The sequence below is a fragment of the Rhinolophus hipposideros genome (genome assembly GCF_964194185.1).
Source record: "Rhinolophus hipposideros genome assembly, chromosome: 12".
NCBI lineage: Eukaryota > Metazoa > Chordata > Mammalia > Chiroptera > Rhinolophidae > Rhinolophus > Rhinolophus hipposideros.
Window position 1 is genome coordinate 24,810,460 of NC_138058.1, and position 26,282 is coordinate 24,836,741.

The 26,282-nt window shown below is 57.4% G+C and overlaps 2 protein-coding genes across 7 annotated transcripts in view; both read left to right on the top strand.

Annotated features, from left to right (window-relative positions):
• RAB11FIP5 (RAB11 family interacting protein 5) overlaps positions 1–22,410 on the top strand; it is a 39,600-nt gene extending 17,190 nt beyond the window's left edge. Inside the window, exons 2-6 of one of the 3 annotated variants that reach the window (XM_081069402.1) lie at positions 6,349–6,785; positions 7,003–7,702; positions 14,521–16,455; positions 19,786–19,975; positions 20,253–22,410. In XM_081069402.1, the coding sequence (XP_080925528.1) occupies positions 6,349–6,785; positions 7,003–7,702; positions 14,521–16,455; positions 19,786–19,975; positions 20,253–20,456 (3,466 nt within the window). In that variant the 3' untranslated portion in view covers positions 20,457–22,410. The remainder of the gene's footprint in view (positions 1–6,348; positions 6,786–7,002; positions 7,703–14,520; positions 16,456–19,785; positions 19,976–20,252) is intronic. The other 2 variants (XM_081069403.1, XM_081069404.1) reach the window with 2 other exon arrangements.
• A 1,451-nt stretch (positions 22,411–23,861) lies between these two features.
• SFXN5 (sideroflexin 5) overlaps positions 23,862–26,282 on the top strand; it is a 110,245-nt gene continuing 107,824 nt past the window's right edge. For 2 of the 4 annotated variants that reach the window (XM_081069405.1, XM_081069407.1), the window contains exon 1: positions 23,863–24,022. In XM_081069405.1, coding sequence (XP_080925531.1) covers positions 23,921–24,022 — 102 coding nt within the window. In that variant the 5' untranslated portion in view covers positions 23,863–23,920. Of the gene's footprint in view, positions 24,023–24,279; positions 24,699–26,282 lie in introns of those variants that run through there. The other 2 variants (XM_081069408.1, XM_081069406.1) reach the window with 2 other exon arrangements.

Sequence of the window (26,282 nt, forward strand, 5' to 3'; positions counted from 1 at the left end):
TGACCTTGGGCAAGTTGCAAACCTTTTCTGTTAGTTTCCTCATCCACAGAATGGGGAGAAGGGACCCTGTCTCTCGGACTTTGTGGATAGTGAAAGAGGCACAGAGCTTGGCACGCAGTGAGCACACAACTGGCTCTGCTGGTTCTCTAGCCCCATCGTGTGTCTTCCTCTGTTCAGGCATGGTGCTGTCAGGCCTGCCTGTACCGATGGGGTCAATCTGCATTTTAATCAGACCCAGGGGTCCTTTGTCCCTTTGCAGTTTGAGAAGCGCTCTGAACTGCACTCCTGAAGAGCAGCACCCATAGCTCTGCATGCCTCTTCAGGGGCAGGGCATTTCCTCTGCGGCTCCTTTCCCGATGGTGCCCATCCTGTCTTGGCTGCAGACATCCCTGGGACAAGTCCCAGATAACCGTCACCGCTGTCAAAACCCTTGCTTCCTGAGCATGTGCTGCCCGTGCCTTGGTGAGTTCAGGTGCCCCTGACAGTGCGAGAGCTGAGGCGGGCGCGATGCAGGTGCAGCCGTTTAGGACCTGCAGTGAAGGACAGGCAGGTTGGTGATCAACCCGCTGCAGGCACCAGGAACCCGGGCTTTGAGAACAGCCGTGGCAGGGGAGCTATGCTGGAGTAGAAGGGCTGTCCTTCCGCCTGTCTCAGGGAGAGAGCCCTCCTGGGAAGGAGGCCGTGTTTGTTTCAGCGCTCCTTGTTTATAGGCAGTGCTTCGTGGTGCCTGCCCGCCCCCCCACAGGTGTGTGCCGCTGGTAAATCATCCCCTCCCGCGGGGGAGATGAGCATCATGAGGTTCAGTCCTCCAGGCTTGGAAGGCAAGCCTCAGCCAGCCAGGGAGCAGGCTTCTCTGGGTACCACCTGCGTGTCCCTGAGCATGATCCCAGGGAAGGTTGGTCTCTGACCCAGCACGTGGTGTCGACCAGCCAGGGGACTGTCCCCCCTGTGGTTCTCACACAGGGGCTGTGAATTCAGTCACCCGAGGGGGGGGCTGCTCCTCTTCACTTAAAGGTATATGTTGCCAGGTCTGGCCCTTCCAATCCCGTAGGTTTTAGGTGGTGTCTTGGTACGAGTAGGTAGAATAGAAATCCTGTGCTGATGTGTATGTAGCAGGTTTGCGCGCCTCCCTGGAGGGCTCTGAAGACCAGAGCTCTGTCTTTGGAGCCACCATCTCGATGTGTGTTGGGGCCTTGGTCAAATCCTGATGGGATTTGGCTGCCTCAGCCATGGGTGGGAGTGACAGATTAGACCTCAGTTTGGGCCTTGGAGTTGGAGGTCCGAGGGCGGCAGTGGCCCACCCAGGCTGGCGGGTGCAGGGCAGTGAGTGAGAGAGAGAAAGCTGGGGTGGCTGCGGGGAATGGTGTGCCAAGGAGCAGAAACTCCAAAACCAAGGGCCAGGTCAGGCCGCCCTGCTGCTCCTTGCATGCGGCCGTCTCCGTGGAATTGAGGGCGGTTGCTTGTTGAAGGAGCCAGCAGACTCCCTTTAAAGGCCAGGCATGGTGCTCAGGCTTAGGGATTCAAGAACAAAGAGAAAGTTCCAGGACCTCTGTGTGGGAAAGGATGGGACTGGATGGGAAACGTGCTGCCCAGGCCTTGTGTGTGTCATCCTCTCAGCAGCCCTTGTAGGGTGGTGTTGCCACTGGATGGCAGAGGAAGGGGAAGCTTAGGAAAGTAATCTGGTGGGTGGAGGTTTCACACCAGTAAGCAGTGGGGCCAGATGTGCACTCGGGATCAGAGCCAGCTCTGAGCCACCATACTCTGTGGCCATGTGCGTCCAGATGAGAGCTCTTAGTGAGGGGGCGCAGAGCAAGGGGAAAATGAGAGTGGACCATGAATCGCTGAGGGCTTATAACACCTCCAGGCTTTACTGCCAGGCATTGTTTCTCCACTTTGGAGCTGTGTGCCTTGGGGGACACGGTAAATATCCACAGGGCACGCAGTCCAGCCACGGAGACCCTGGGCACCTGGGAATGACAATACCAGGTGGTCAGAGCCGAGTGCGGCCAGACCGGCTGTAGAGCGAGTTTGGTTCAGAGTACGTATGCCTGGTCAGAAAGAGGAGGGTTGGACTGAGCCAGGATGGTGGCAGCTGAGAGAGCATTCTAGAGGAGGTAGGACTTGAACTGGGGCCACAGGACCCTGCTGTCTCTTTCCCTCTGGGAGCCTCCGTCTGCAGGGATGAGATGCTCAGCTTGTTTGCTCTGGGGTCTGCTGTGTGTGGAGCCCTGTAAGGAGAATGTCTGCATCCTTTCACTGAGGAGCCGTCAGTCCATGTGGGCATTGTTTGGGGCTTCCTAGCCCCCACTGGACTGTGTACTGCCGGGCCTGGCAGGCCTGGGGTCTGCTGGTGGACCCAGTGGATAGGCAGCAGGAAGCAGGAAGCAGGGGTGGGAGGAGGGAGGGTTGTGGTCTGGGAGCTGTTGGTTGTGGTCCCCTGCCACCTCAGCCTGTGTGGGTCATACTTTTGGGGGAAGTGGGTCACACTGTTGTGTGGTCGAGTCCTTGGAGAACCCAAGGTTCCAGGCAGGGTCTAGCTCAGTCCTGCCCTGGCCTGGTGGGCAGAGGGAATTGGGGTAAGTGGGTAGGGAGAGAGCTGAGTGACAGTGGCAGGAAGTCCAGAAGCAGGTCCTGGCTATTCTCAGCCACACCCTGCTCTGGAAGAGGTGGTCTCAGAAAACGGTGAGGGAAGAAGAAGCCTTTTCTTTTCCCTCCTGGCCTCCATGAAATGCAGGTCCACAGAGAATCCCAAATTCCCTGCAGAAGAATCAGAGGTGACCTTCTAGGGGCAGCGGTTCGGAAGGACAGGGGACAAGGATCCTTTGGGCAGAGGACCTGAGCCTCCCCCTGGGCTAGGGAGGCACTTGCCCTTCATGAGAGGGGGTAGGAGGGACAGCCCAGCAGCCCATTCTGGGGCTCAGGCAACTGAGGAGATGAGATAGGAACGGGCATTTTCTTGTCTCTTTTTCCTGTTACGACAGTAATATATACTCCTTATAAAAAATTCAAACAGGACAAAAATAGACAGTGCCGGAAGTGATAGTTCCTTGCAGCCTTACCCCCCCGGAGACAAGCGTGGCTAATGCTGTGCTGTGTGGCGCGTGACCATTGGGGCTGAGGGCCCCTGACCTTGGTGCCCCAGCAGGGGATGTCTGCTTGCTGATCCCAGCTGCTCAGGGCTTGGAGGGTTTGGGGCTGGAGGCCACACACTGATTCTCTTTTGCCCCAACCTCCCAGGGTCATCCTGTCCTAAATGAAGCCTAGGCCAGGATTGGGGAAAGCGACCTTGAAAGAGTTAAAAGGTCAGGCCCAGGGTGGGGATGGGGTTGAGAAAGTGGAGGTGTGAGGATGCTGATGGTAGCTGCTTCCTCCTTCTAGGAAACCTCCCCTCCTGCCCCCACACACATCCTTTCCGCCTGTCTGTCTCCCTTAGCTCTCCCCTCCCCTCCCTTCTCCCTTTTCCCTCCCTCCTGCTGCTGATTGTGAGAGCTGGGAGATGTGCACGCAGCCCCTCTGAGCACGCAGCCCCTCTGAGCCGGGCTCTGTGCCCTCCCTGTTTGTGCCTCGCCTCTGCTGACCCGGCCTTGCCAGGGATGGTCTCTCAGGTTTGGGAGGGAAAACCGGCAGCCCAGGCTCACTCTGCTCAGGCCTGGGTTGAGCCGTCCCCCAGGTGTAGCCCATGATGGGCACACAAGAGTTTAGTCATCATGGCCTCTTCCAGGGATGCAGTTGGAGGTGCCCCTGGGAAGAAGACCTTTTTGTTTTTTAAGTCTCAGCATTGAGAACAAAAATAAAAACACCCACCGTCTCCAAGCCCTTGCAATGACTTAATTAATGCTGGACATTTGGATGTCGAGGGACTTTTCACATGAAAGATCATCCACTCCCAACCCCTTTGTGTCCAAGAGAAGCTCGGGGAGCTGGTGCTGTGGGGTAGGCAGATCTCGGGTGGAAGATGGCCACTGACTGAGGCATGTGGGTTGTTGTGTAATGTGTGTGGTACAGTGTAGTGTGTATGTGTGGTGCGGTGTTGTGTGTATGTGCTGTAGTGTGGTGAGTAAAATCGTGTGTGTGTGTGTGTGTGTGTGTGTGTGTGTGTGTGTGTGTACGCACCTAGGGACCGATTTGACCATCTCTACCAGGCTTTATTCCACCATCATGCTTGATTGGCTGGGTCTAGAATTCTAGGCGCCAAGCTTCTCCGTCCGAACTCTGAAGGCATAACTTCACATGTGCCCGGTGTTGGTAATGAGGACCTGGTCCTCTTCTGTTCCTGGATATCTGAGCCTGTCTCCCCTCTTTGGGAGCCTTCAGCGTCTCCTCTTTATTCCTGGTGTGCAGAAACCCCCCAGGGATGCCTTGGCTGCGTCTGTCTTCGTTCATTGTGCCGCACACTCATGGGTCCTTCTGTGGGGGGCTCACGCCCTTCAGTTCAGGAACCCGTTCTTGTATGATTTCTTTCGTAGTTTTTCCCTCTGTGTTCTCTGTACGTACTCTCCTTTCTTCTTTTTTTTAATTAGTAAAGTTTGTTGTGTCAGAGCAGTTTGGGATGTACAGAAGGACGGGGGGAAAGCCCAGCGCTCCTGTATGCTCCCTAAGCCCTCCCACGCCACCCCAGTAACGTTAGTGTGGTACATTCGTTACAGTTGATGCACCAATAGTAATACGTTATTGTTGATTAGAGCCCATAGTTGACATTAGGGTTCGCGCTGTGTGTTATATTCTGTGCGTTCTGACAAATATATGATGCCCGGTGTCTGCCGTTATAGGATCACACAGAATCGTTCCGCCGCCTAAGAGGCCCCTGTGAGTGGTTGATTTTCAGGTTGCTCAGCTCTTATTTTGTGGGTGGGAGGGAGGACCCCCAAGCTCCTCACACGTGGGAACAGACTCTGCTCTCTTTTTTGACTCCCCAGTGCTTTGGTGGTGAACCTCCTTGGATTGACCTCAAATAATCACCTCATCGTTGCCCTTCTACATTCTGGAGTTTCCTCCCACTTATCTTGAAACACATCCTTTGACTATTTTATTTCTGGGCCAGGGAGGTTATGCATTCTGCGCGCTGGTTTGAGAAAGGGGGCTGATTTCCAGTCACTCCTATTTTCAGCTGCATCTGACCCCATCATTTAAGGTTGGTGTCCTTAACTCCAGGACCTTTCTGGTTCATTCTCTCTGTGGAATCTCTCTGCTCACATCCTTGGAGCTAGGCCGGAGTGTGACCTGGGTGAGAGGGGGGAAGGGGCCGTATGGAGGTTTGTAGCGGCTCTCCATAGAGACCTTAGCCAGGCAGGATCGGCTTGGTCAGCCCTTCCTTCTCTGGCCTTCTCCTAGGAGTCTGTCTGAGTGGTTGGGGAGGAGGATTTGGGAAGCAGAGGAATGAAGAGCTCCCTGCACAACCCTCCCCTGTAGGGTGGGCTCCACCCACCCTGGTCACGTGTGTGAGGGGGTCTCTGGAAATGTGTGGTGGGAAGAACATGGCTCCGCCTCTCTCCTCTCCTTCCTGGGAGCTGCTTGTTTCCTTCTGAGCCTCAGCCTCCTGATCTGTAAAACTGGGGCTGCATCTCTGACATCATGGGTTTGTTGTGAGGGACAAGTGGGAATGAGATGAGAACTCCTGCATTCCATGGTAACACACAGTAGGTACAAGTGCTCTTTGCCTTCCCTGAGTCTCTTGCTTAAGGCCCCTTTGTGCCATTTTGTCTGCTCCTACATCTCGCAGAGGTGTTCCTGGCAGGGCTTGGGGTGAGTCAGTGAGTGGGTGAGGGTGTGTGTGTGTGTATGTGTACATGCACTAGTGTTCCTGTGTTCCTGGCCCTGGGCCTCTGGGTGAGCTGTTCTTTCCTGGGCTCGCGAGTGGCTCGGAGCAGAGCTTTAGCTGAGACTGGCCAGAGGAGATGATGTAAACAGGGAAAAATGTGGGCAGGTCGGTCCATACCAGAAGCCTGGAGACGTGAGGATCCCTGCCAGCCCCAGCCCCAGCCCCCTGGGCCGCAGAGTTTCAGTTGTAGGGGGCCTGGGCAGAGGGGAGGCCTCTGAGCTCCAGGGAAGGTGCTGGGGTGTGAGGTGGCCATGGCCTGGTCACTGCTGCCCTGCCCAGTAGCATAAGGAGCTTCCCCTTCCCCTACCCAGGATGTGGTTTTCTCCATCCTGGAAAAGTTTTGGATAGTTTCTCAGCTATGCCTGTGGCCTGGAAGGCAGGGCCTGTGTGTCAGAGCAGGAGTCTGTGGGGAGAGGCTGTTAAGGCCCCCAAAGCAAAGCGGGGCCCTGTGAGGTGCCTGGCCAGCCTGGTGGAGGCCAGGCTCCCTGTGTCTGTGACCAGAGCTCTGCCCGCTCCCCCTCTTCTCACAGGTGGTACAAGCTGCACTCCAAGGCAGGCAAGAAGGAGAAGGAGCGCGGGGAGATCCAAGTCACCATCCAGTTCACTCGCAACAACTTGAGCGCCAGTATGTTTGACCTGTCCATGAAGGACAAGCCGCGGTCCCCCTTCAGCAAGATCAAGGATAAGATGAAGGGCAAGAAGAAGTATGACCTGGAATCCGCTTCTGCTATCCTCCCAAGCAGTGTCCCGGGGGATCCTGAGCTGGGCAGCCTGGGAAAGATGGGCAAAGCCAAGGGTTTCTTCCTCCGCAATAAGCTGCGCAAGTCATCCCTGACCCAGTCCAACACCTCCCTGGGCTCGGACAGCACCCTGTCCTCAGCCAGCGGGAGCCTGGCCTACCAGGGCCCAGGCGCCGAGCTCCTCACACGCTCGCCCAGCCGCAGCAGTTGGTTGTCCACTGAAGGGGGTGAGCGAGCTAGGGTCTGAGGGGCCGTGCCTGCCTGGGTGGGGAGGGTCTCCGGGGAGGGGAGGGCCTACTGGGGAGGGGAGGGTCTGCGGGGGTGGGGGGGCCTGCCGGGGAGGGGAGGGGAGGTTGGTCTTTCCCCTCAGCGGAGCAGGGTTGACCCAGGGCCGGGAAACGGCTTCTCTTCCCCGCGCTAACCCTGAGTGTGCTTTCTTTTTAGGCAGGGACTCTGCACAATCCCCTAAGTTGCTCACCCACAAAAGGACCTACAGTGATGAGGCCGGGCAGATGCGAGCAGCTCCTCCCCGGGCCCTTCTTGACCTTCAGGGCCATCTCGACACCTCCTCCCGCTCTTCTCTCTGTGTCAATGGGAGCCACATTTACAATGAGGAGCCTCAGGGCCCCTTGCGGCACCGGAGCTCCATCTCGGGCCCATTTCCACCCTCTAGTTCCCTGCACAGTGTCTTTTCCCGGCCTTCTGAGGAGGGGCCTCCGTCTGCAGAGGACTTCTGGGGCAGAGGCAGCCACGGCACCAGCAGCTCAGAGGCGGTGCCTGGAGAGGAGCCGCTGAGCACTCAGGCCAAAGTGCTGGCCGCTGGGGCCAGCCACTCTGGAGAGGAGGAGGGGGCCCGGCTCCTAGAGGGGAAGCCAGTGCAGGTTGCCACTCCCATTGTGGCCTCCTCTGAGGCTGTGGCAGAGAAGGAAGGAGTGCGGAAAGAGGAGCGGAAGCCCCGGATGGGCCTCTTCCACCATCACCACCAGGGGCTGAGCCGAAGCGAGTTGGCGCGCCGTGGCTCTCTCGGGGACAAGGGGGGTCCCACTCTGGGGGCCTCCCCCCATCATTCATCCAGCGGGGAGGAAAAGGTCAAGAGTAGCTGGTTTGGCTTGAGGGAAGCCAAGGAACCAACTCAGAAACCCAGGTACGTCTTTGGTAAGACAAGCTTGGTCCCTCGGGGAGGATGTGGGGTGTTTGCAGCCTGGATCCTGGTGCTGGGAGGACGGAGCCCATGGCCCTCGGGCAGGTGGCTGGGGCTCTGGCTTTGCATGGTTGAGCGGGGCTTCCCTAAGCCAAGGCTCGTCGTTTGCACTTGGATACAGGTGAGTCTCGAGGGCACAGTGCCCTGAGGGCCCTGGGGACTGAGGAGTCCAGGTCTTCCTTGGCCGGCCTTGTTTCATCAGTTGGCACACCAACCCCCGAGGGACAGGGAGGAATAGGAGAAAAGCAGGAAGGCCGTTTGTGTCAATTCTTTGCTGCTTCATCTCCACCTCTTGCCCCTGGTCTCAAGGTAAGGAAGCCTTGGCAGGTAGAGAGGTGGAGACCATGAACTAGACCTCAGACTTCCACGGCTCTCCCTGAAGCTGCCCCTGCTGGCTCTTGATCTCTCTGCCCTGAGAGAGGGGAGTTAGTAATTGATGCCCCCACCCTAACCCCCCCGTGCACCTCCCTTCAATTGCTCCCCTGGCCTGGCAAGAGGCTATAGGTTGCTCCCCTGAAATCTAACCTACCCACTGTCCTTGAAGACCCCTGGGCTCTGGCTGTCTTTGGATCTCTGTCTTGAGGCACGGCAAGTACTGATGATGGCCGGTCTGTTTTAAATGTGCTGAGTCCCACCCAAGAGAGGGAGGCAGGGGTCCTTCAGTTCAGGCCCTGGACAGAGCTCCTAAGAGGGTTCCGATACCAGTTAGGATTCTTCACCCAGTTCCAGTGTGGTGATGGGCGGGGGGGTTCCCCACACATCCAAGGAATTTTCTGACACCAGCTGGATATCCTGCAATTCAACTCAATTCTGACACTGTTTACCCAGACATGGCAGCATATTCCACAGGTAAAGGGCTCAGTCCTACAGGACAGTCCCCCTCTTCCTTTACCACTTTAGACACTAGTCAAGTCCAGGATGTTACCGGCGCTTCCGCTGCCCAGCTACACATAGGAGGTTCTAACAACCCCCTCATTAGGTTCCATTAATTTGCAAGGGAGGCTCACAGAACTCGCAGAAACATTTTACTTAGTAGGTTCCCGGTTTGTTACAAAAGGCTACATATATAACTCAGGAATAGCTAGATATAAGAGCAGCGGAGGGCATGGTATGGGGAAAGGGCAGGGAGCTTCCAGGCTCTCTCCTCATTCACCACTCTCCACAAATCTCTATGTGCCCACCAACCAGGAAGCTGTCTGGGTCCTTTTGGGTTTTTATGGAGGCTTCATTACGTAGGTACGAGTGCTTAAATAATTGTCCATTAGTGATTGATTCAACCTGCAGCCCCACCCCTTCCCCAGAAATTTGGGCATGGCACTGAGAGTTCCAACCTTCTGTTTATGAGTGGTTCCCTTGGCAACTAGCCCTCATCCCTGCCCCCCACCTTAGGTGCTTTCCAAAAATCACCTTAGGAACAAAAACCTAGTTATGAATAACAAACACCCATTTCACCTTTATGGCTCTAAATTGTTTTCAGGAACTGAGGACAAGAGAACAAATATAACAAAAGATGCTCCTATTACTTTTCTCACTCAGAAAATTTCAGGAGTTTTGGGAGCTGTGATCCAGGAACTGTGGGTGTAAACTACATATATATCTTATAAATCATAATATTGAGCCCTTGGCCCTCACCCCGGCCCCTTTGCCTATTCCTGACTCTGAGCCATTGAAGGCTGCTGCGCTGGTCCACAGGGCCCAGGGTGGGGCTCTAGTCAGGGGCCATAGGCACATGTGTCCCTCCTTCCCCAAGGCCAGCCCTGGATGGGAGCATCTGTGGCAGCCTTAACCAGTGTGGCAAGGGCAGCCATTTCTGCTCTCAGCAAGCCCTGCCCCTCCCCCTGGATCTGTGGGCAGGAGGTGGGTGGGAAGGCCGGGTACAGTGGGGAAGGGTCAAGCCATAGGGCAGAAGGAAGGTCCCTAAATCTCTTTCCCAGCAGAGAGAGAAGACTCCTGAAGTCATGGTTCTTCTCTTTCCCTGTGAAATTCTGAGTCTGCAGAGAGGAGTGGGCAAAGAAATGCAGGCCTTTCTTGGTTTGGACCCTGGCCGGCTGGCAGCCTCATAGACAGATGTGTGGGGTGGATCTGTGTCTGGGTGATGCCACCCTTTGCTTCCCCTGCTTAGGACATCAGCCTCGGTCCCTATTGCCCAGCCCCTATTCACCGGAGCCCAGGGGAACTGCTGGCCGTCGGTAGCCTAGGGGAAGAATGAGATGGGCCCTTCTTAGATGCCCAGGCTAAGCCCGGTGGCCTTGTGACAACTCAGAGTTATTTGTAGGTAGTGGAATGGAGGGAGGTGGCAGAAGACGGCATTTGCTGGGAGCAGTTGGGCCTGGGTCAGAAGGGACACAGACAATGGGTTTTCAGTGCCTCTTTTTCTCGGGGCCTCTTTTTTCTGGGGTAGTACAGATGCTGGGGGACATCTCTGTGAGGCCATTTCTAGGTGCTTGCCCAGGTTTTGGGCTCAGATTCCTGCAGGCCAAGACTTTGCGTGACTTTGGGGTGGTCACTGCTGCTCACTGCTGCTCCGTTTTCCTTCTCCTGTTTCTGCATGTCTCTTAACTGCCTTTCAGAGTCCAGCCAGAGAAGCTGGGTCACTGATGTCCATACGGAAGCTGAGGTGTTTCTTTCCTGCATTTGACTTCCGAGCTTGTCCTCAGCTGTTTGGAGGGCGCCTGGGGCATCCCTGCCCTCCCTGGGTCCCGTTGGCAGGGACAGGCTCTGTGGCCTTGCCTCCAGGCAGGGCAGGAGGGGCTTTCCTTTGTGTAAAGTGGCTTGGCCTGGGGAGGTGTGAAACCTGGCCATGGAGCTCCATCAGCATCACCCTGGCCCTGTGTGCCTTGAGGAAATGCAGAGGCTGGTCTGGAAGAAATGACAGTTGGTGCTTAGTAACCCAGAGGGTTTGCCAAGGGCTTTTGAAGAGCGGTGCAAGGTGAGCTGACTTTAGTGCAGGAAGCTGTAGTTAGACTCCTGGAATTGGAGTGGCTGAATGTAGCTGCAGGATCCCGAGCTGGGACACCAGGAACCTGTCCTGCAGGCCTAGAGCTTCGGGGGGCCTCTGCCCTAGGGATGCAATTGCGCATTGCTGGGGGTTGCTCACTAGAAAGGGCAGCGGCGCCCTCTAGTGCTCCCAGGTGGCACTGATGCCCGTGCAGGCCCCTAGCAGCCTGGGACTGTCAAGACCCCCGCTGTTAACCACACCCGTGTCAAGGCAGATTGTTTTCCTGGAGCCCTTTTAGAGTATCAGCTTTCCAAGCGCAGGTCACTCTGCTCCCCACCCCCTCCCCCTTCACACTGACCAGAACATTTTGGGTACGTAGGGGAGCAGGTGGTGAGTACAAACAGTGTTTTAATTAGGGCTAAGTGTGGTACAGCATAGGTGTACTGCGTGCTGTGCTGGCCTTTCACGCCTCTGCCTCTGCGCCAGCCCCGCAGCAGGGGTGGTGGGCAAGGTCCTGGTGAGCCTGCAGTGCACAGTGGCGCCTGGAAGAACTTGCTGTCTCAGTGGCGTTCTCAGGGAGTAAATGCATAACTGTGTGTCTAGGGACGTAGTGTGGCCACGTATCCTGTCGGTGCCTGTTGCCCTGGTACAGTTAATAGTGCCCTGTACCACATAAACATGTTCTGGTTTGGGAGAGAAATTATATGGTCTCCTTAATTACAGTTCCCAAGGCTCCACTGTGTCACCTCCTTGTGCCCAGGTGCTGGGAGAGGATATGTCCAGTCTCCGGGATGTTTTCCTGGACATTGGGCATATCTCGGGCAGATGCCAGGAGATCGTGTTCTGAAAGGGTTAGAAAGGGAGGGACAGACACAAAACCAGTCTGTTTGGCACGAGTGGGATTGACATCCATGGTTTTGACAGTTGGAAACACAGAGAGATGGTTGAAGGACATGAAGGCTGGCTTTGGCCTTTTTGGAGGACTGCCTGGTGGAGAGCCTTTCAGATCCACCTGCCACCTCTGCGGTCAATGCATGGAAATAACACGGACGCAGAGCTCATGTCAGCCTAAGGAAGAGCTGTCTACGAGTGAAACCTGGCCTCCGGTTACAGAGGTGACCCAGAGGTGGAGTCGGTTGCCCGGGGACAGTAGTGTTTAAAAGAGGGGGGCTGTTGGAGTGAACAGGTGATCCCTGCATTAAGTGGCAGGTTCAACTAATTCTAAGGTTTCTATAGGCCTTAAAATTTTCTTACCATAGTTTGAAGCGGCAGAGCCGTTTGGGCTTCTGATTTCTTTCCCCAAATTTTGGTCCTAAAAGGGAAAATGAATCAGCATCTGATGAAGCCACCACTCCTTGATGGGGGGATGGCATTGTGCTAAGGCTGGCAGGGTGGGTTGTGGGACACCAGTGTTTATGTCTGTCCTCAGAGCATAACCTGCAAAGCTAAGCACCCACGGGCACGTGTCTGATCTGTGCCAGGTGGAATGTGGGGAGGGGACGTTTTAAAGTGAGAACCTGCAGAATGAGCATCTTATGTGGAGCAAGGGCAAGGGAAGCATGGGGGAGGGGTTGTTGCTGGGTAGGAGGGATGGACTGGGTGCTCTCAGCGGTGCTGCTGCTGGGCCTGGCACTAGAGTCCCTTCCTCCAGGGAGAGCCCTTTGCGGGTTCCATACCAACGGTGTGTGTGCACCTCTGGGGAGCCTGTGGGGGAGGAGGAGTTGCCAGCCTAGCCTGAGGCTCCAGGCTACTTCCCTGCCACCCTGCTGCCCTATAGTTCCCACTGCCAGCCCGATTGCTGCAAAACTGTAAGGGTGAGTGGGGCCAGGCTATGGCTGAGGACTGTAGAGCTAAACTTGGTGCTATTTAATGTTGATGGAGCTCTTTTCCCCCAGGACCCCCCCCCACTCGTCTTAAAGGGGCCTGGGGAGTGAGGTGGCTCAGGGTACCCTCGCCCTGTTCCTGGGGGCTGAATCCTACTGGCAGGGTTGGGCTGTATCTGCTATGGGTGCTCCAGTGGGGGCACCTCAGGGCAGGGTCTTACCCCACAGGCTCGTGGTACGTTGCTCTCCTTGGTCCCAAGGTAGGTATGTGTGCCTTGGTCCTGGGGCCTGCCTAGAATGACAGGAGAAGAGATGTTTGCAGAGATTGGGACTCTGGGCCCAGGATTCTATGGTCACCATGTTGTGACCAAAGAGGCAGAGCAGTGCTGGGAAGCCTGGGTGGGGTGGGAGTGCATGAGACTTTTATCTCCTCTCCCTCCATCTCTAAGTGATGGCGTGAGACTGAGAATCCACCCTTGGGTGGGGAGTTACTGTAGGGCAAAGGCAGGGTCAGTAGAGTCTCTAGAAGCTGGATTCTTAAGAGAAACCCAGGGGATGGGGATCTGGCTGTGTCCTGCTTGTAACGCTAGGCTCATGACTCGCAGACGCGGAAAAAGCCCACCTTTGCTGCTGGTTGAATTGACTCCTTCCCATCTCCTGCTTCCGGTGTTTGTGGATGAACTGGCCCTGCCTCTGCCCAGCTCTGTGTAGGGCCTGCTCTCTCTGGGCTCTGGCTTCTCGGAAGAATCCTGGCAAGCTGCAGACTTTTTGGCCTCTTTCCCTAAATGCAGTCCCCACCTGCAGTCCTCGTGGGCTGACTGGGGAAGCCTGGCTTCTGCCACCTTATGGCCCAACCCCAGGATTTCCCCATGGGAAGAAGCATCTTGAGTGGAAAAGATGGATGTGCAGGTGCTCCCCAGGGTGTTTCCACTTGGGCAGGCATCAAGGAATGGGGATCTTGGGGCTCGAAGCAGGGGCTGGGAGATGGGACTCAAGATAGCAAGCGAGGCGGCTGAGCTCGGGGTCTGGCAGGTGGGCTCAGCCTCAAAGCAGCTGCAAACCACAGACTGCTGCACACGGATGCTGGGTCTTGTGCCATCTTTCTGGTCTTCCCCAGGACTGTCCTGGGGAAGCTGGGGGCTCTAATTTCAGAGGCCGCCCTGTGTACATCCCTAAAGTCAGCTGCGCACTGTAGATAAGGTGCAGGTGCAGGCAATGCCCCCATGTTCACTGCCATGGCATGGATTCCCTAGGGGAGCCAGGGATCTGTGTGGGGGACCCTAGGAGGCCCCCGCTGACAGCTAGAGTTGCTGCTGCTGCCTGTGCTCTACATTCCAGCCTCTGCCTCCCCAGCAGGGCTGCTTTCAAGGCTGGCATGTGGGTGCCCTCGGTGAGGGGCACCGTTTTCCAGGTGCTGGTCCGAATGGACCTCTGACAGTAGATGTCCTCAGCCGTGTTTGGTGTCATCCTTGGCTTGTTATGTTTGTCAGCCTGATGACTGCCCCATCATCTGCTCTTTCTACGAGAGTCCGTAGAAACCAGTCTTGTCTCTGTTTGTCCAGCCCGGTACCTAGGCTGGCCTTTCTCTGGTTCCTATCCCCTCCAAGCCAGCTGGTATTTTCTTTCCTCTCAGTCCTTGAAGGGATGCAAGGCACTTTCTGATCATGTTTTCATTGAGTAGAATCTTCAGCACAGGGTAGTGGAAGAAACACTTGGGAACAGGTTGGGAACCTGCTTGTAAAATGGGATTATTGCTCCCCGGGGTTGGTGTGAGGATTAAATGAATTCTATTCAGCATCTTCCTCCTTGGGTGGTATCTAATGAAAGCTACATTTTGGGGTGTTCCCTCTGTCCCCGGGCTGATACATGTGCCCAAACCCAGCCTGTGTGGCTGAGGCATCTCATCCCGAGGCAGGTGGGGGGCGGGGAGTGTGGTATTCAGCAGGGCGGTGCAGTCTTGGCATTAACCAGGAGGCCCACGGTTTTGTCTCCCTCCACAGCCTGGACGTGTCTCCTCAGGTAGAACCTGACTCAGCTGCTCCTCCTCACCACCCCCCCTGCTCCCCCTGTGCTCCGGCCCCTCCCACTCCTGCTCCCACCGCTGCTCCCATGCTAAGCACTAACCTTTTTGCAGCCGCCTCCCCTGCTGCTGCCACTGCTGCTGCTGCCACCACCGCCCCAGAAGCCACCCCATCTGGATTCTTGGGTCTCACCAACCCGTTCCTCACCTCCTTGCAGAGCAACCCTTTCTTCGAGGAGCTCATAGCCGACATAGCACTAAACTCTCCTTCACCTGCTCCCTCTCTCCCCAGTGCCTCGAGGGCCAGCCCCACCCCCCTGGCCTCCCCTGAGAAAGCCCTGCCTGAGTGGGACGACACCTTCAGCGTCTTTACTGCCAGCAGGCTACGTCCAGAGGCCAGGAGTGAGATCCTGGCCCCTGCAGAAGTGGGGCTGGAGGCGACTGGGCTGCAAGACCCAGGCCCTGGGGCCGAGACAGTGAAGGCAGCTGAGCTCCCCGGGAGCCCTGGGGGAGGAGGAAGAGGTGGGAGCAGCGTGTGGCTGGAGCCCAGGGTTCCTCTGGACTTGGGACTGGACCACCAGAGCACGAGTGCGGCTGACCCGGAGCCCCTCGGGTCGGTCGGGGCAGGCCTGCTGCCCACATCAGCCTTGCTGCACCCACGAGCCTCAGACTCCAATGCAGACAGGGAACCGACAGCCCCCGGAGGTGAAGCCGGGCAGAGTCCAGCAGACAGTGCAACATCTCTGTTTAGCTCCCCAGAGGTGCTCAGTGTGTGGGAGAGGCTGCCTGGCCCTGACGACGCCCCTGAAGGCCAGGATGAGGAGGCCTCCGAAGGCGAAAGCCAGCTTTTGCATGAGCTCAATACAGTTGACAGTTCCTGGCCTTGGGATGTGGTCACCATTTCTCCTGCAGCTGAGGTGTCCTCACCAATCCGGGGAGAGTCCAGTGAGCTGCCTCCTGCCCAGGTGCAGCCAGAGTCGCCAGAACCTGTGAGCCCCAAGGGGAGCCAGGGGCTTCCCTCACTAGAGCTGGAGCCAGAGCCCGAACCTGAGTGGGCGTTGGACAAGGGGCTGCAGTCCAGCACGCCACCTCCCAAGCCACCCCGCCTCTTCACACCCTCAGAGTCCCAGGACTGGGATGAGGAAGAGGAAAAGGAGGAGGAGATGGCTGCAGGAGGGCTGAGTAGCAGGGGGGCAGAGACGGGAGAAGATGACGCCTTCCCAAGTGCACTGGTTGCTGGTTCCCAGGAGGCCAAGGAGGAGGGCAAGAAGCCGGGGTCAGAGTCTGACAGCTGCTCTTCCGGAACCCTGCTGGGGGAGCCAGTGGAGGGTGCCAGCCCTCCTGTGTCTGGGCCCACCAGCTGCCCCAAGGGTCCTGCCCCTGTACCCTCTTCCTCAAAGAGCCTGGCTTTTCAGAGTCAGCAGATCTGGGGGGCTCCGGAGAGAGAAGGTCCTGAGGCCCAGAGCCAGGGACCAGCAGAAGGGCTTGGACCCCTGCCGGGCAGCTCTCAACAGGCTGACTTGTGGGCCCTGCAGGAGGATGCCTCGAACCCCTTCTTGTCTCAGGGGAGCCAAGATCCCCCCAGCCTCCCATCCACATCTCCTCCAGGGTCCAGAGAATCTTCCATCTACTCTGGTCCGGAAGAGCTGCCGACCCCCCCAGAGCCTGGCTTTCCACCGCCCCCTCTCCCCCCCTGGGCCAGCCACCGCCACGGGGGGCCCAGCCCTCTGTGCTCTCCACCCCCAGGAGCCTGGCCCCTGACCTCTTCCTCCCCACCCCCTGGGGAGCCAGCCTCCCCCACGGGGGGCTCCCCCGCCCCACTTGGGGAAGACCACGCTGCCGCCACCCCAGCCTCCCTGCTTGTGCTTCTGCCCTTGGAGACACGACCAGCTGAGGAGCCGCAGCCCGGTGCCAGGTGAGTGGCCACCCGAGAGCACTGACGGGGGTGACGCAGCCCATGGGCTGAGGGTTCCTGCTTCAGCCTCAGACCGTCCGGGGCAGGGCGAGGGGCTTCTTTACCTGGGCAGACCGATAGGAGCCTTCTGTGGTTACGGCTCTGAAGCCGCCTTCGTTTGGAGACCTTGGACCAGCAGGTGCCCCCACAAGCCAGGGGTTTGGGGGATGACGCTGATGAAGTGCCCCGGTGAGGAATAGGAATGCAGTGGGGAGAGGTGATGCGGGTCAGCAGGGGCAGAGGGATGAGAGCTCGGGTACTCAGCCACTGGGGGCTGCGGGCAGTGAAGTTTGTCCAGTGCCCCCTGCCCCCCCCCCCCCCCGCGTCCTCTGCGATAGGCCTCGGTGAGAGGCTGCGGTAGGCAGAGAGCCAGAGTGGGGACCGGAACTGAGGTCCGAGAGGAAAGGGGAGACCCCATTGGAGGGCAAAAGGTAAAAAGAAATGCTTTGCACGTCCGTGACTCAGAAGAAAGGTTACCTGGCCTCATCAGGTGCTTCGCTGGTTTGCATGTGTGTGTGTGGGGGGGTGTTCTGTGCTTAGGACGGTGCTGTGGACAGTGGGGCCTGTGTACGCGGGTCACTGTGGCATTGGTCTGTTTGGAGAGATTCAGGAGGCTGTGACCTCACTGGGTGGCCGGTGAGTAGTGACCCGAGGTGAGGTCTGCAAACACAGGTCACTGGGGGGTTTCGGTGTGATTTAGCAGAGGCAGCAAAGTCCAGGGGGGCGCCAGCGATATAGGAGGCCTGAGTGAAGAAGTGGGAGGAGCAGAGGTGGCCGCGCCTCTGAGAAGCAGGGCAGGGCGAGGGGTTTGGGGAGCAGGACAGGCTCCAGCACTGGCTGGCCTCTATGAGGCCCCAGCCTCGTACATTCCGTCCTCCCCATTCACTGAGCGTCCACTGTGTGCCAGACGCTGAGCAGAGATGAAAGTCACTGTCCCCACTGTATTCCCAAGGAGTTTCCAGTCCAGCAGGGAAGATGGAAGTGAGCCCCGAAGGGAAGGCTTGGGGCCAGTGCTGATATATCAGACGTGGGTGGGAAGGAGCCTGGGCTGCCCCGTCTGCTCTTCCAGTGAAGGTGGTGCTGCCATTCCCAGAGGTGTGGGAGAGGAGGTGGTTACAGCTTTCCAGTGTCCTCAGCTGGCCCTGCTGTGTGCCAGCAGCACCGCTAATTACACTTGCCACTTTTTAGAAGTTTTATTCTCTTCAGAATTGGCTTCATGTCTGTACTTGGTATGTTCTTTACGTAATGAAGTGGGTGGGCCCAATAGAGCTGTCCCCATTTTTCAGATAAGGAAATGGAGTCCGTGGAAAGTCCGGGGTCCCTCAGATGCAAGAGGGCAATCGTACTGGGAGCGCAGGACTCCTGGCCCCTCATTCAGGGTGTTGTTAGGCCTCCCTGGTACTCCTCCCCTCCCACGGCACCGCCCGCAGGTGGCAGGAGAGCTAGTTGCCTTTCCACACCCTTCTCTAACGCAGACTCCTCGGTGGGGAGGGCAGACTGAGATGCATTCTTGCCCCTACTGCCTGCCCCTGCCCGGGCTTCTGCCACCGTCCCCAGCTTGTGAGGCTGCAACACGGCCCTCTGCTGAGTAACAGAGCACACTTCTCTGGATGTGGGTGAGCCCTTCTCCAGTGGAGGGCAGGGCCTTGACCTAAGCCATTTTGCTTCCTACTCCTGAATGCTCTGAATCCTTTGTGAAGCAAGCGTCAATTTTCAGAGGTCCTCTAGGGATAGGTTAGTTGATTTAGGGGCCTGATGCTTGCAGGTTGGGTAACTGTCGCAGGTACAAGGTACTGGGGGTTTCCCAGGAGAGGGTCACCTTAGTTTGCCTAGGGGAATCGGGAAGGCTTCCTAGAGGAAGTGGCTTCGCTCAGCTTTGAAATAGGAGTAGGAGTTAGCAGGCCCTCAGGGAAGGGGCAGAATTCCAGACAGAGGGGCAGCTTTTGTCAGAGCCTAAGGGTGAGAGTGCCCTCTCTGGCTGGAGCAGGTGGGGGCAGAGGGCCAGGAGGAAAGGGCAGGGCTCAGTTGTTAGAGACTGTTTTCTGACCCTGATAGGGAGGCTGAGATCGTAATCCTACAGCAGAGTGGAGGAGTGGTTGGAGGTGGGCAGGACTCACTGAAGAGCTGACTTCGCAGCTGTGGTCAGAAGGAAGGTTTAGGACCTTTGCCCTGGAGGGGCGGCGGTGGTGTGAGAGAAGGTAGCAGGGCTGGATGTGAGTTAAAACTGAAGCTGAAGCAGGGCATTCAGAGGGATCCCTGGGTTTCTGACTGGAGCCCTGAGAGGCTAATGGTGTCACTCACTGCTGGGGAGCAGAGGAAAGGGCAGGCGTAGAGGGCAGGGTGACATGCTTTGAGTGGACCCCCAGTGGAGTAAGCCAGCCTGCACTGTTTGTGTGGGTCTAGAGCTTGGGCTGAGGTCTAGGCTGGAGGTGGCAATGAGCGTGTAGGGGAGAGGATCCCAGAGCAGACCTGCAGACGGAGAAGGGGTTTGTCAGGTCGGAGAGCCAGAGGAGGGCTTGGGGGGAAATGAGGGAGAAGGAGAGCAGTCCAAAGAAGGGAGTGGTCCAAGAGTCAACTCCACAGTGGTCAGCAAGGTGAGGGCCGAGGGCTTGGTGGCCTCAGCAGGCACGTTTGCCATAGGCTGGCGGGGGCTGACGTCCTGTTCTGTGGGTTGAGTCTGTGAAGGTGAGAACGTCAACAGAATGCAGTCTGTGCGCTCTGGAGAGGCTGGGGGAGGAGGAACAAGAGGGGAGGGTGACTGACGGTGATAGCCAGGCAAACACAAGGTCAGGGAAGCTTTCTCAGGCCAGTGTCAAACATTGAGGGGAAACAACCAGTGGAGAGAGGTGGGCAACCAAGTGCCCCAGTTTGCCCATGTCTTTCCTAGTTTTCGCACTGGAAGTCACACATCTTGGGAATCCCCATAGTCCTGGGAAACTTGGGAAACGGGATAATTGGGGGTGGGGGGTGATCACCCTGCCACCACCACCAGAGAAAGGTCGCAATAAGGAGGAGGGCGGGAAGATGGATGGGGAAGGGCGGCCCTGCCAAAGCCTGGGTAGAGGTGCGGAGAAGTGTGTAGGCCTCTGCTGTCCCCGTGAGGGGGAGGTCATCTGAGGGAATGAGATGGGTGGGGTGCTGAGGAATGCTGGGCACAGCTGTCCCAAGGCCTTGGTTGTGTAGGGGCAGCCACCGCCAAGTGGGGGGATCTGCCCAGCAGACCTGCGGCCCCACCTTTTCCTCGTGCTGCCCCCCCACCCCCCGTAACGCACCTCCTGTCTGTCTCTGCAGCCCCCACCCTGTGAAGCCCCTCAGTGCTGTCCCTGTGGAGGGCAGCCCCGACAGGAAGCAGCCCCGCTCCAGTCTGAGCACGGCCCTGAGCAGCGGGCTGGAGAAGCTCAAGACAGTCACGTCTGGCAGCGTCCAGCCTGTGGCTCCGGCCTCCCAGGCTGGCCAGACCGCGGACACCAAGCGGCTGAAGGTGAGGGCCCGCAGGGTGCCACGGGGCATCAGAAAGACATGTAGTGCTGTGGAGAGAGGCTGGGCGTCTGCAGGTCAGGAGCGGGGTTCGGGGCAGGGGGGAGCAAGCAAGGAGCAGGCCTGGCCCTCCACTCCCGAGCTCTGAAGCCAGTTAGGCTGTCACTGGCATTAGAGACAGAGGCAGCCCCAAAGGTCTGTGGTGGTGCAGCTGGGGTGTTGGCGGCCCGGCGGGCTACGGCCTGAGGGAGCCTTGCTCACTTCATTCCATCTGCCCTCAGGATTCAGCTGTGCTGGACCAGTCGGCCAAGTACTACCATCTGACCCACGACGAGCTCATAGGCCTGGTCCTGCAGCGGGAGCGGGAGCTGAGCCAGCGCGATGAGCACGTGCAGGAGCTGGAGAGCTACATTGACCGGCTGCTGGTGCGGATCATGGAGACCTCACCCACACTGCTGCAGATCCCCCCCAACCCCCCCAAGTAGCCCTCCTCATCCCCCCACCCCGGGACGGTTGGCGAGGACCCACTGCCCAAACAGGGCTTATACCCTCCCTGCTCCTGCTGAACTCACTCACCTGGGGCTGTTGAAGGGAGGGGGGCTTTGGACTCCGATAGGTGGTGGGTCTTACACACCTGCCCATTTTCATACCCCTTAGCTTTGGGGGCTCCAGGAATTAGAACAAAGAATTTAGTCCTCAAGATGGAGCAGGGGTGAGCTGCCATTTGATGTGGTGTCTGGGACATACTTCATTACCCCACAGGGAAGCTCAGTCATTTCTTCCACAGCTAAACCCTCGTCCGTCTTCATCTCCCTCCAGCCCCGGGAGGGCTCTTCGTATTACTGGGGCTGTGGCAGGGGCTAAGCTGCCCATTTGTCTGAGTTATGGGCAACCAGGGTACCTGCTCTTCAGCCTCACGTTTGTCCCCCGGGAACAAGGATCCTGTATGGTCTAGTGTTGTGTCTGCTGTGTCCTGAGTCTGTCTGTCTCCAGCTGTTTGCGGAGCAAGTGTAGTGTGGGTGGAGGGAGATGATGGGCATTCTCCAGGTGACTCCCTCCCCTCCTGACCTTTCCATGAGTGTCATGTGTGAATGTGTGGAGAGCTGGAGCAGGTGGGTACCTCCTCACCCACCTCCAGGCCTCAGGGCTTCGGGTGGCTTACATTTGGGGGTCAAGCCTCCATTCCTGTACTCGTTGCCTGTCCAGATGCCAAAACTCTGTGCTGCTACGGGGTTTGAACTTTTGGAAACCGATTAAAATGTGCCTTTTGTGGGTGGGGTCAAGAGCCTCTGGATGTGGGCCCCACCCCCTGTTTGGCGCCCTGCCCCTTCCCTGTTGAGCACTTGGGGCTGGATCTGGCAGGGCCCTGGTAACTGTAACGGTAACGGGAATGGAGGATGGGGCAGCCCTGTGCCCTTCCCTACAATGAATTTCAGTGAAGGTTCTTGCCAAGCTGCTGCTGTGCCCTTAACCTCCCTGCTACCTTATTACTCCCTCAACCCCAATTAAGGGGGATCCCGGGGAAAAACTATGTTTTGGAAATGGGAGGTCCCACTCTGCCTATACTTAGGAAAAAGCCTTTGTTGCTCTTCCATCCGTCCACTAGCTGCTGTCTCGGCCTGTCCCTTCTGCCCCATGGCCTTCCCTGGCTTGGCTGCAGTGCACTTTGGAACAAACTGTCTGTCCTGTGGCCCAGCCCTGGTTTGTTTGCGGAAAACACAGCAGGCTTCCCCACAGGGTCTGCAGGGGCCCTTTGGTGGCTTAGGGCACCCTGCCTTAGCAAAGTTGTGGGGTGACGAGGTGCTGAAGGAGGCTACTTTGGACCCAGTGAGGAGGCGAGAGCTGCTTTGGATCACCTCTTCATGAGCGGGCCTGTGGGGTCACTCTGTGGGATCACTCGGAAAGCCTTGGAAGAGAAGGGGATGTGCTCTGTGGGGGGGATGTCTTCTGCCAGGATGAAGCAGAGCCCCACTTAGGGGGGGAAGCCCCTGTAATGTTATCTACCTTAAGGACCACTCATCAAAACTGAGGAAAGTGTCCACAGGTACCCAGGACTTTGGTCATGTTTTGGGGGGGTTATTAGGGGTTGGATAGGTGTCTCTTCTGGGGGCAGGGGGTCACTCCTGTACTAGGTATTTTTCTGGGCTCTATTCAGTCCCAGCCCTGCCCCTCACCTTCTGCTCATCTTTGATTATGGGCCTCCAAAATGCCCAGGTCAGGGACGTCTTCAGAAGAGTTGGGAGTTGAAGTCCAAGGTTCTTGTTGGATGTTTTCTGCTTGTGGCCACAAGTTGGAGGAGAGCTGTAGGTGGGGTGGGCAGGGAGCAGGCACAGCTGCTCTGCTTTGCTGTTTGTCTTCCTAGTTATAACTCCTGTGTATAAAGAGCTTGTTCTTCATGTTTTGAGCACTTTATGAAGAATAAAATGTTCACAGACTGCAGGTGGCTCTGTTGTGTTTTTGTGTTGATGACCATGTGAAGGAGGCTTCCTGGGGGGAGAAGGTCGGTGATGGGGTTCTTGGATGACCCTGCTCCTGTCCTAACATCAGGGTAGCAGCACAGTGTTGGCCAGTGGCCTGGACTCCGCCTTTCCTCACTCCTGTGGGGATTACAGAAGGTCAGAGACTTTATTCCTCTTCTCAAGCCGCTTAGTTTAGTAGGGAAAGAAAAGACACAAATCCAGGATACAGAGGATTCTTCATGGCTAGCTAGAAGCTCTCTCCAGCTTTAGGGAAAATCTGTTTCATGTGGGTTGACCATTGGTAGATGAGGAACTGACTGTTGCCGATCGTGGATTGTTCAGAAAGACATGGGCAGGCATGAGCCAACCCTGCACCTCATCACGAGACTACGGAGACCCAAAGTGCGGTTCCTCAGGTCAAAACCAAGTATTTCTTCTACTGTCTTGGGTGAAGTAGGGAGCTCCTCCTCCCCTTCCAGCGGTGATAAACACTACTGAACCCCACTCCCAGTTCTCTTCCTGCGTAAGAATTAGGCCCCTGAGGGATCTTCGTTGGTTGGCCAAAGGAAGTGGAGGCTGCCAAGGCTCCTAGGCCCCCGCTGTTTAACTCACAGCCAGCAAACATTTTGGGTCCTTGCCGGGAGCCCTCCCATGCCTGGTAATGAGGACTTAGCGGTGAATCCGAAAGTCACAACTCCTGCCCTATGGACCTTACAGTAGGAAAGAGGTACTCAAAACTATAAATATAAATGTACGGACAGCAAAAGAGACGTGCTGGGACGGGGTGCGATAGCAGCATGTAGTGGATTTTGTGGAAGTAGCGCAATGGGTTGGGAAAGGCAATGTTTAGGCTCAGGCCATAAGGAGAGCTACGTAGCGACAGGCGAAGATAAAAAGTTGGTGTCGTCAGGGTACAGAATGTTCAAGGGTCTGGGGCGGGGAGCGCCCAGCATGCGCCAGGAACTGAGTGTCGGGTGGCTGGAGAGCACAAGGTGAAAGGCAGGGTGGCGACAGCAGAAACTGCATGAATTCCGCAGTGCAACTCCCATCAGAAAGCCTTACGAGATTAACCCTACTCCTTCCGTAGTCCTTGCCCGTCCGGTCCCCCGTTCGGACCCGCTTGAGTGGGGCTCTTCTGGGCTGCAGCTCCAGGAGCGACGCCCACCGCAGTAACTCAAACTTCTAGGGGCAGGTAACCAGCGAGGGGTCGCCCCGTGGCCCCCTGTCGGGACTTGAGTGCTACACGCACATTCATCCCGGACTGCCGAGCCCTGCAAAACTGGCAGCGGGAACTGAACCCGGGTCTGAGTACGTGCAGCTCTCTGCAGTCTAGGGCTTTCGAACGTTGTGCCGAGGGAAACTACACCTCCCACAACCCCTTGCGCCTCTGGACTCGCTGCGGTTGCTTGTGACCAATCGGGAGAGGCAGCTGTGGCGGGGGCCGAGGAGGGACATTTTAAAAGGGCCGGAGATTGCGGGCGTCAGTGGCCATGGCGGATACAGCGACTACAGCATCGGCGGCAGCGGCTAGTGCTGCTAGCACCTCGACCGATGCACCTCCTTTCCAGCTGGGCAAACCCCGTTTCCAGCAGGTGAGGACCGGGCTGTGGTCTGAGGGTCGGCGGGTGGCACAGGGAGGGCGAGCAAACTCCTCTTCAAAATTCCCTTTAGCCTTAGGGTCTCCGACCCGCGGCCACCGGCAGCCTGCAGCTACTGGATCGGGGACCTTGGCCACAGCTGCTCCTTTTCCATTGGTCAGCGGGGTGGTCGAGGACTCCCACCTTGGCTCCCTATTGGCCGTCGGCGCTGTCGCTCTGCGGCTGCCCGCGCCCTCTAGCCTTAGCTCCCAGAGGCACTCTGTGATTGGCCGCTGCCGGCCGCGGCCGGGGATGCGGAGCACCTGGGTTCGAGCGGCTTCTGCAGGGTCTCTTTCGGCTGTGCAGCCCGCTCCGGGCGGAAAGTTCCAGTCTGGCTCTGGATGAGAAGTTGTCGTGGCCGAGATGCCTTCTAACTTTTTCCCCGAGTGGGGGGACTGACAGTCTTTCCCAGATGCTGCAGGAGCCTCGGGGCAGCCTCCGGGCTCCCGGGTCACGCTCCCAGCCCTGCATCCCTGCCGGGTCCGCGGTGCCCGATCGGTCAGGGCCACGACCTGAGGGGTGCCCGCGGCCCGGCGACCCCGGTCCCCTCCGGCGGGTGATTCGCTGACGCAGCGAGTCGTCCGGTTGGTGCCCTGCCGGGCATGGATCGAGGACGTGCGGGGAGAACCAGGTGCGGAGGAAACGCTGTGTCATCTTGGGGCTGCCGGGCGTTGGGAGGGTCCAAGTCCCCAGGAGGCCCGCACTAGCCCCCTCCCCGCTGCCACCTCGGCGAAGGGTCCCCGCACCCGGGGCCTGGCGCTGCCGAGCGCCTGGCTCTGTGCGACTTGCTCGGGCTCTTCGGGCGCGGTGACAGTGGTCCTTTTCTTTCGAGACCCCGACGGGGCGTCGCTAACTGGTCCTCGGCCACGAAGAGGGATCGAACCCGCAGCCCGGACGTGAGGCTGGGGCTGGAGGCTGGGAGGGACCGTGAGCACGCCGCTACCGCCTGCCCTCGGAGCCCACGAAAGGGACTTGATTAGGAAACACGGGCAGAGAGACTCGGCTCAAGTGAACCCGGGCTTGCCCGGGGTGGGGGTGGGGGGCAGACAGAAAAAAAAAGTTTACTGCAAGAAAGGAAATGTACAAAGGTCGGTGCAGTGGGGTGGTTTGTTTTGTTTTGTTTTTGGTGATGGTGGTGGTGGTAGAGAAACTGGTTCCAGCAAGGTGGTGCACTGAGCTTCACTGATAATTTAGAAGCTGTGCTCCTGAGAAAATGTCCCCACTGTTTTAGAACAGGACTTGAAGTCCGTTAAAAAAGAAACCATCTCAGCATAGGTGTCTGAAGTGAGACTGGTGTTTTCCTTCCAGGGGAGGGTGCCACCTAGGGCTAGACTGTCGGGTGCCTCTGCTTGTACTTGAGTGACCCTTCATTGGCCTTGCCCCGCCCTCCTCACATTCACTCATCTGTCAAGGCTTAGGCCCATCTCCTCCCTTTTTCCCTGTGACTTTACATGCCCAGGTGGGACCAGGGCAACGACTCCTTCCTGCCCACCTCTTTGGCCACCCCGAGTGGGATCCTTATAGGTCAACCTGCCCTGTGGTCCTCTTAATACTTCTCTGTGTGGTTACTTGGTCGCCTCATCCCCTGTGTGCACCTTGTGAAAGAAAGGGCTGATCTTTGCCCTTCTGTTGTCTCCATCTTACCCTGAGGTGGGGCTTAGACACATAGTAATGTGCTGAATAAAGATTTGTGGGGTGGTTATTTTCTCGTACCTGCTCTGGGACGTTATCACGCAACAGGCATTTATGGAGAACTCCCAAGTGGGCTGAGCCCTTTGCTGTGATCGCCAGTGGAGCCATAACTGCACGTGAATGCACATTTGAGACTACTCTGTTCCGGCAGCTCTTGCTGGTATCTCTTTGTGGCAGTGCTCTTGAGGGCAGTAAAAGTGTTCGTTGCATTTGCTTTTGAAACGTTCCTCCTCCAGCACAGTGACCTGCGTAAAGCGCAGTGCATGTGATCCATCCATGTAAAGGAACTTCTTGTCTTTCCCCCAACCTGTTCCTACCACACCATTCCCAGCTGTGCAAGTAGCCCAACCGGCACCCCAACTGACTCCCAAGAAACCTGGAAGTCACCTGTATACTTCCCTTCCTCTCCCTCACCCTCTAAGTACAGTCAGAGGTCCAGTGTTCTCATCTTTTAAAACGCTCCCAAATCCACTGGTCTCCTCTACCAGAATCCTAGACCAAACCGCCATCATCAACCTCCTGG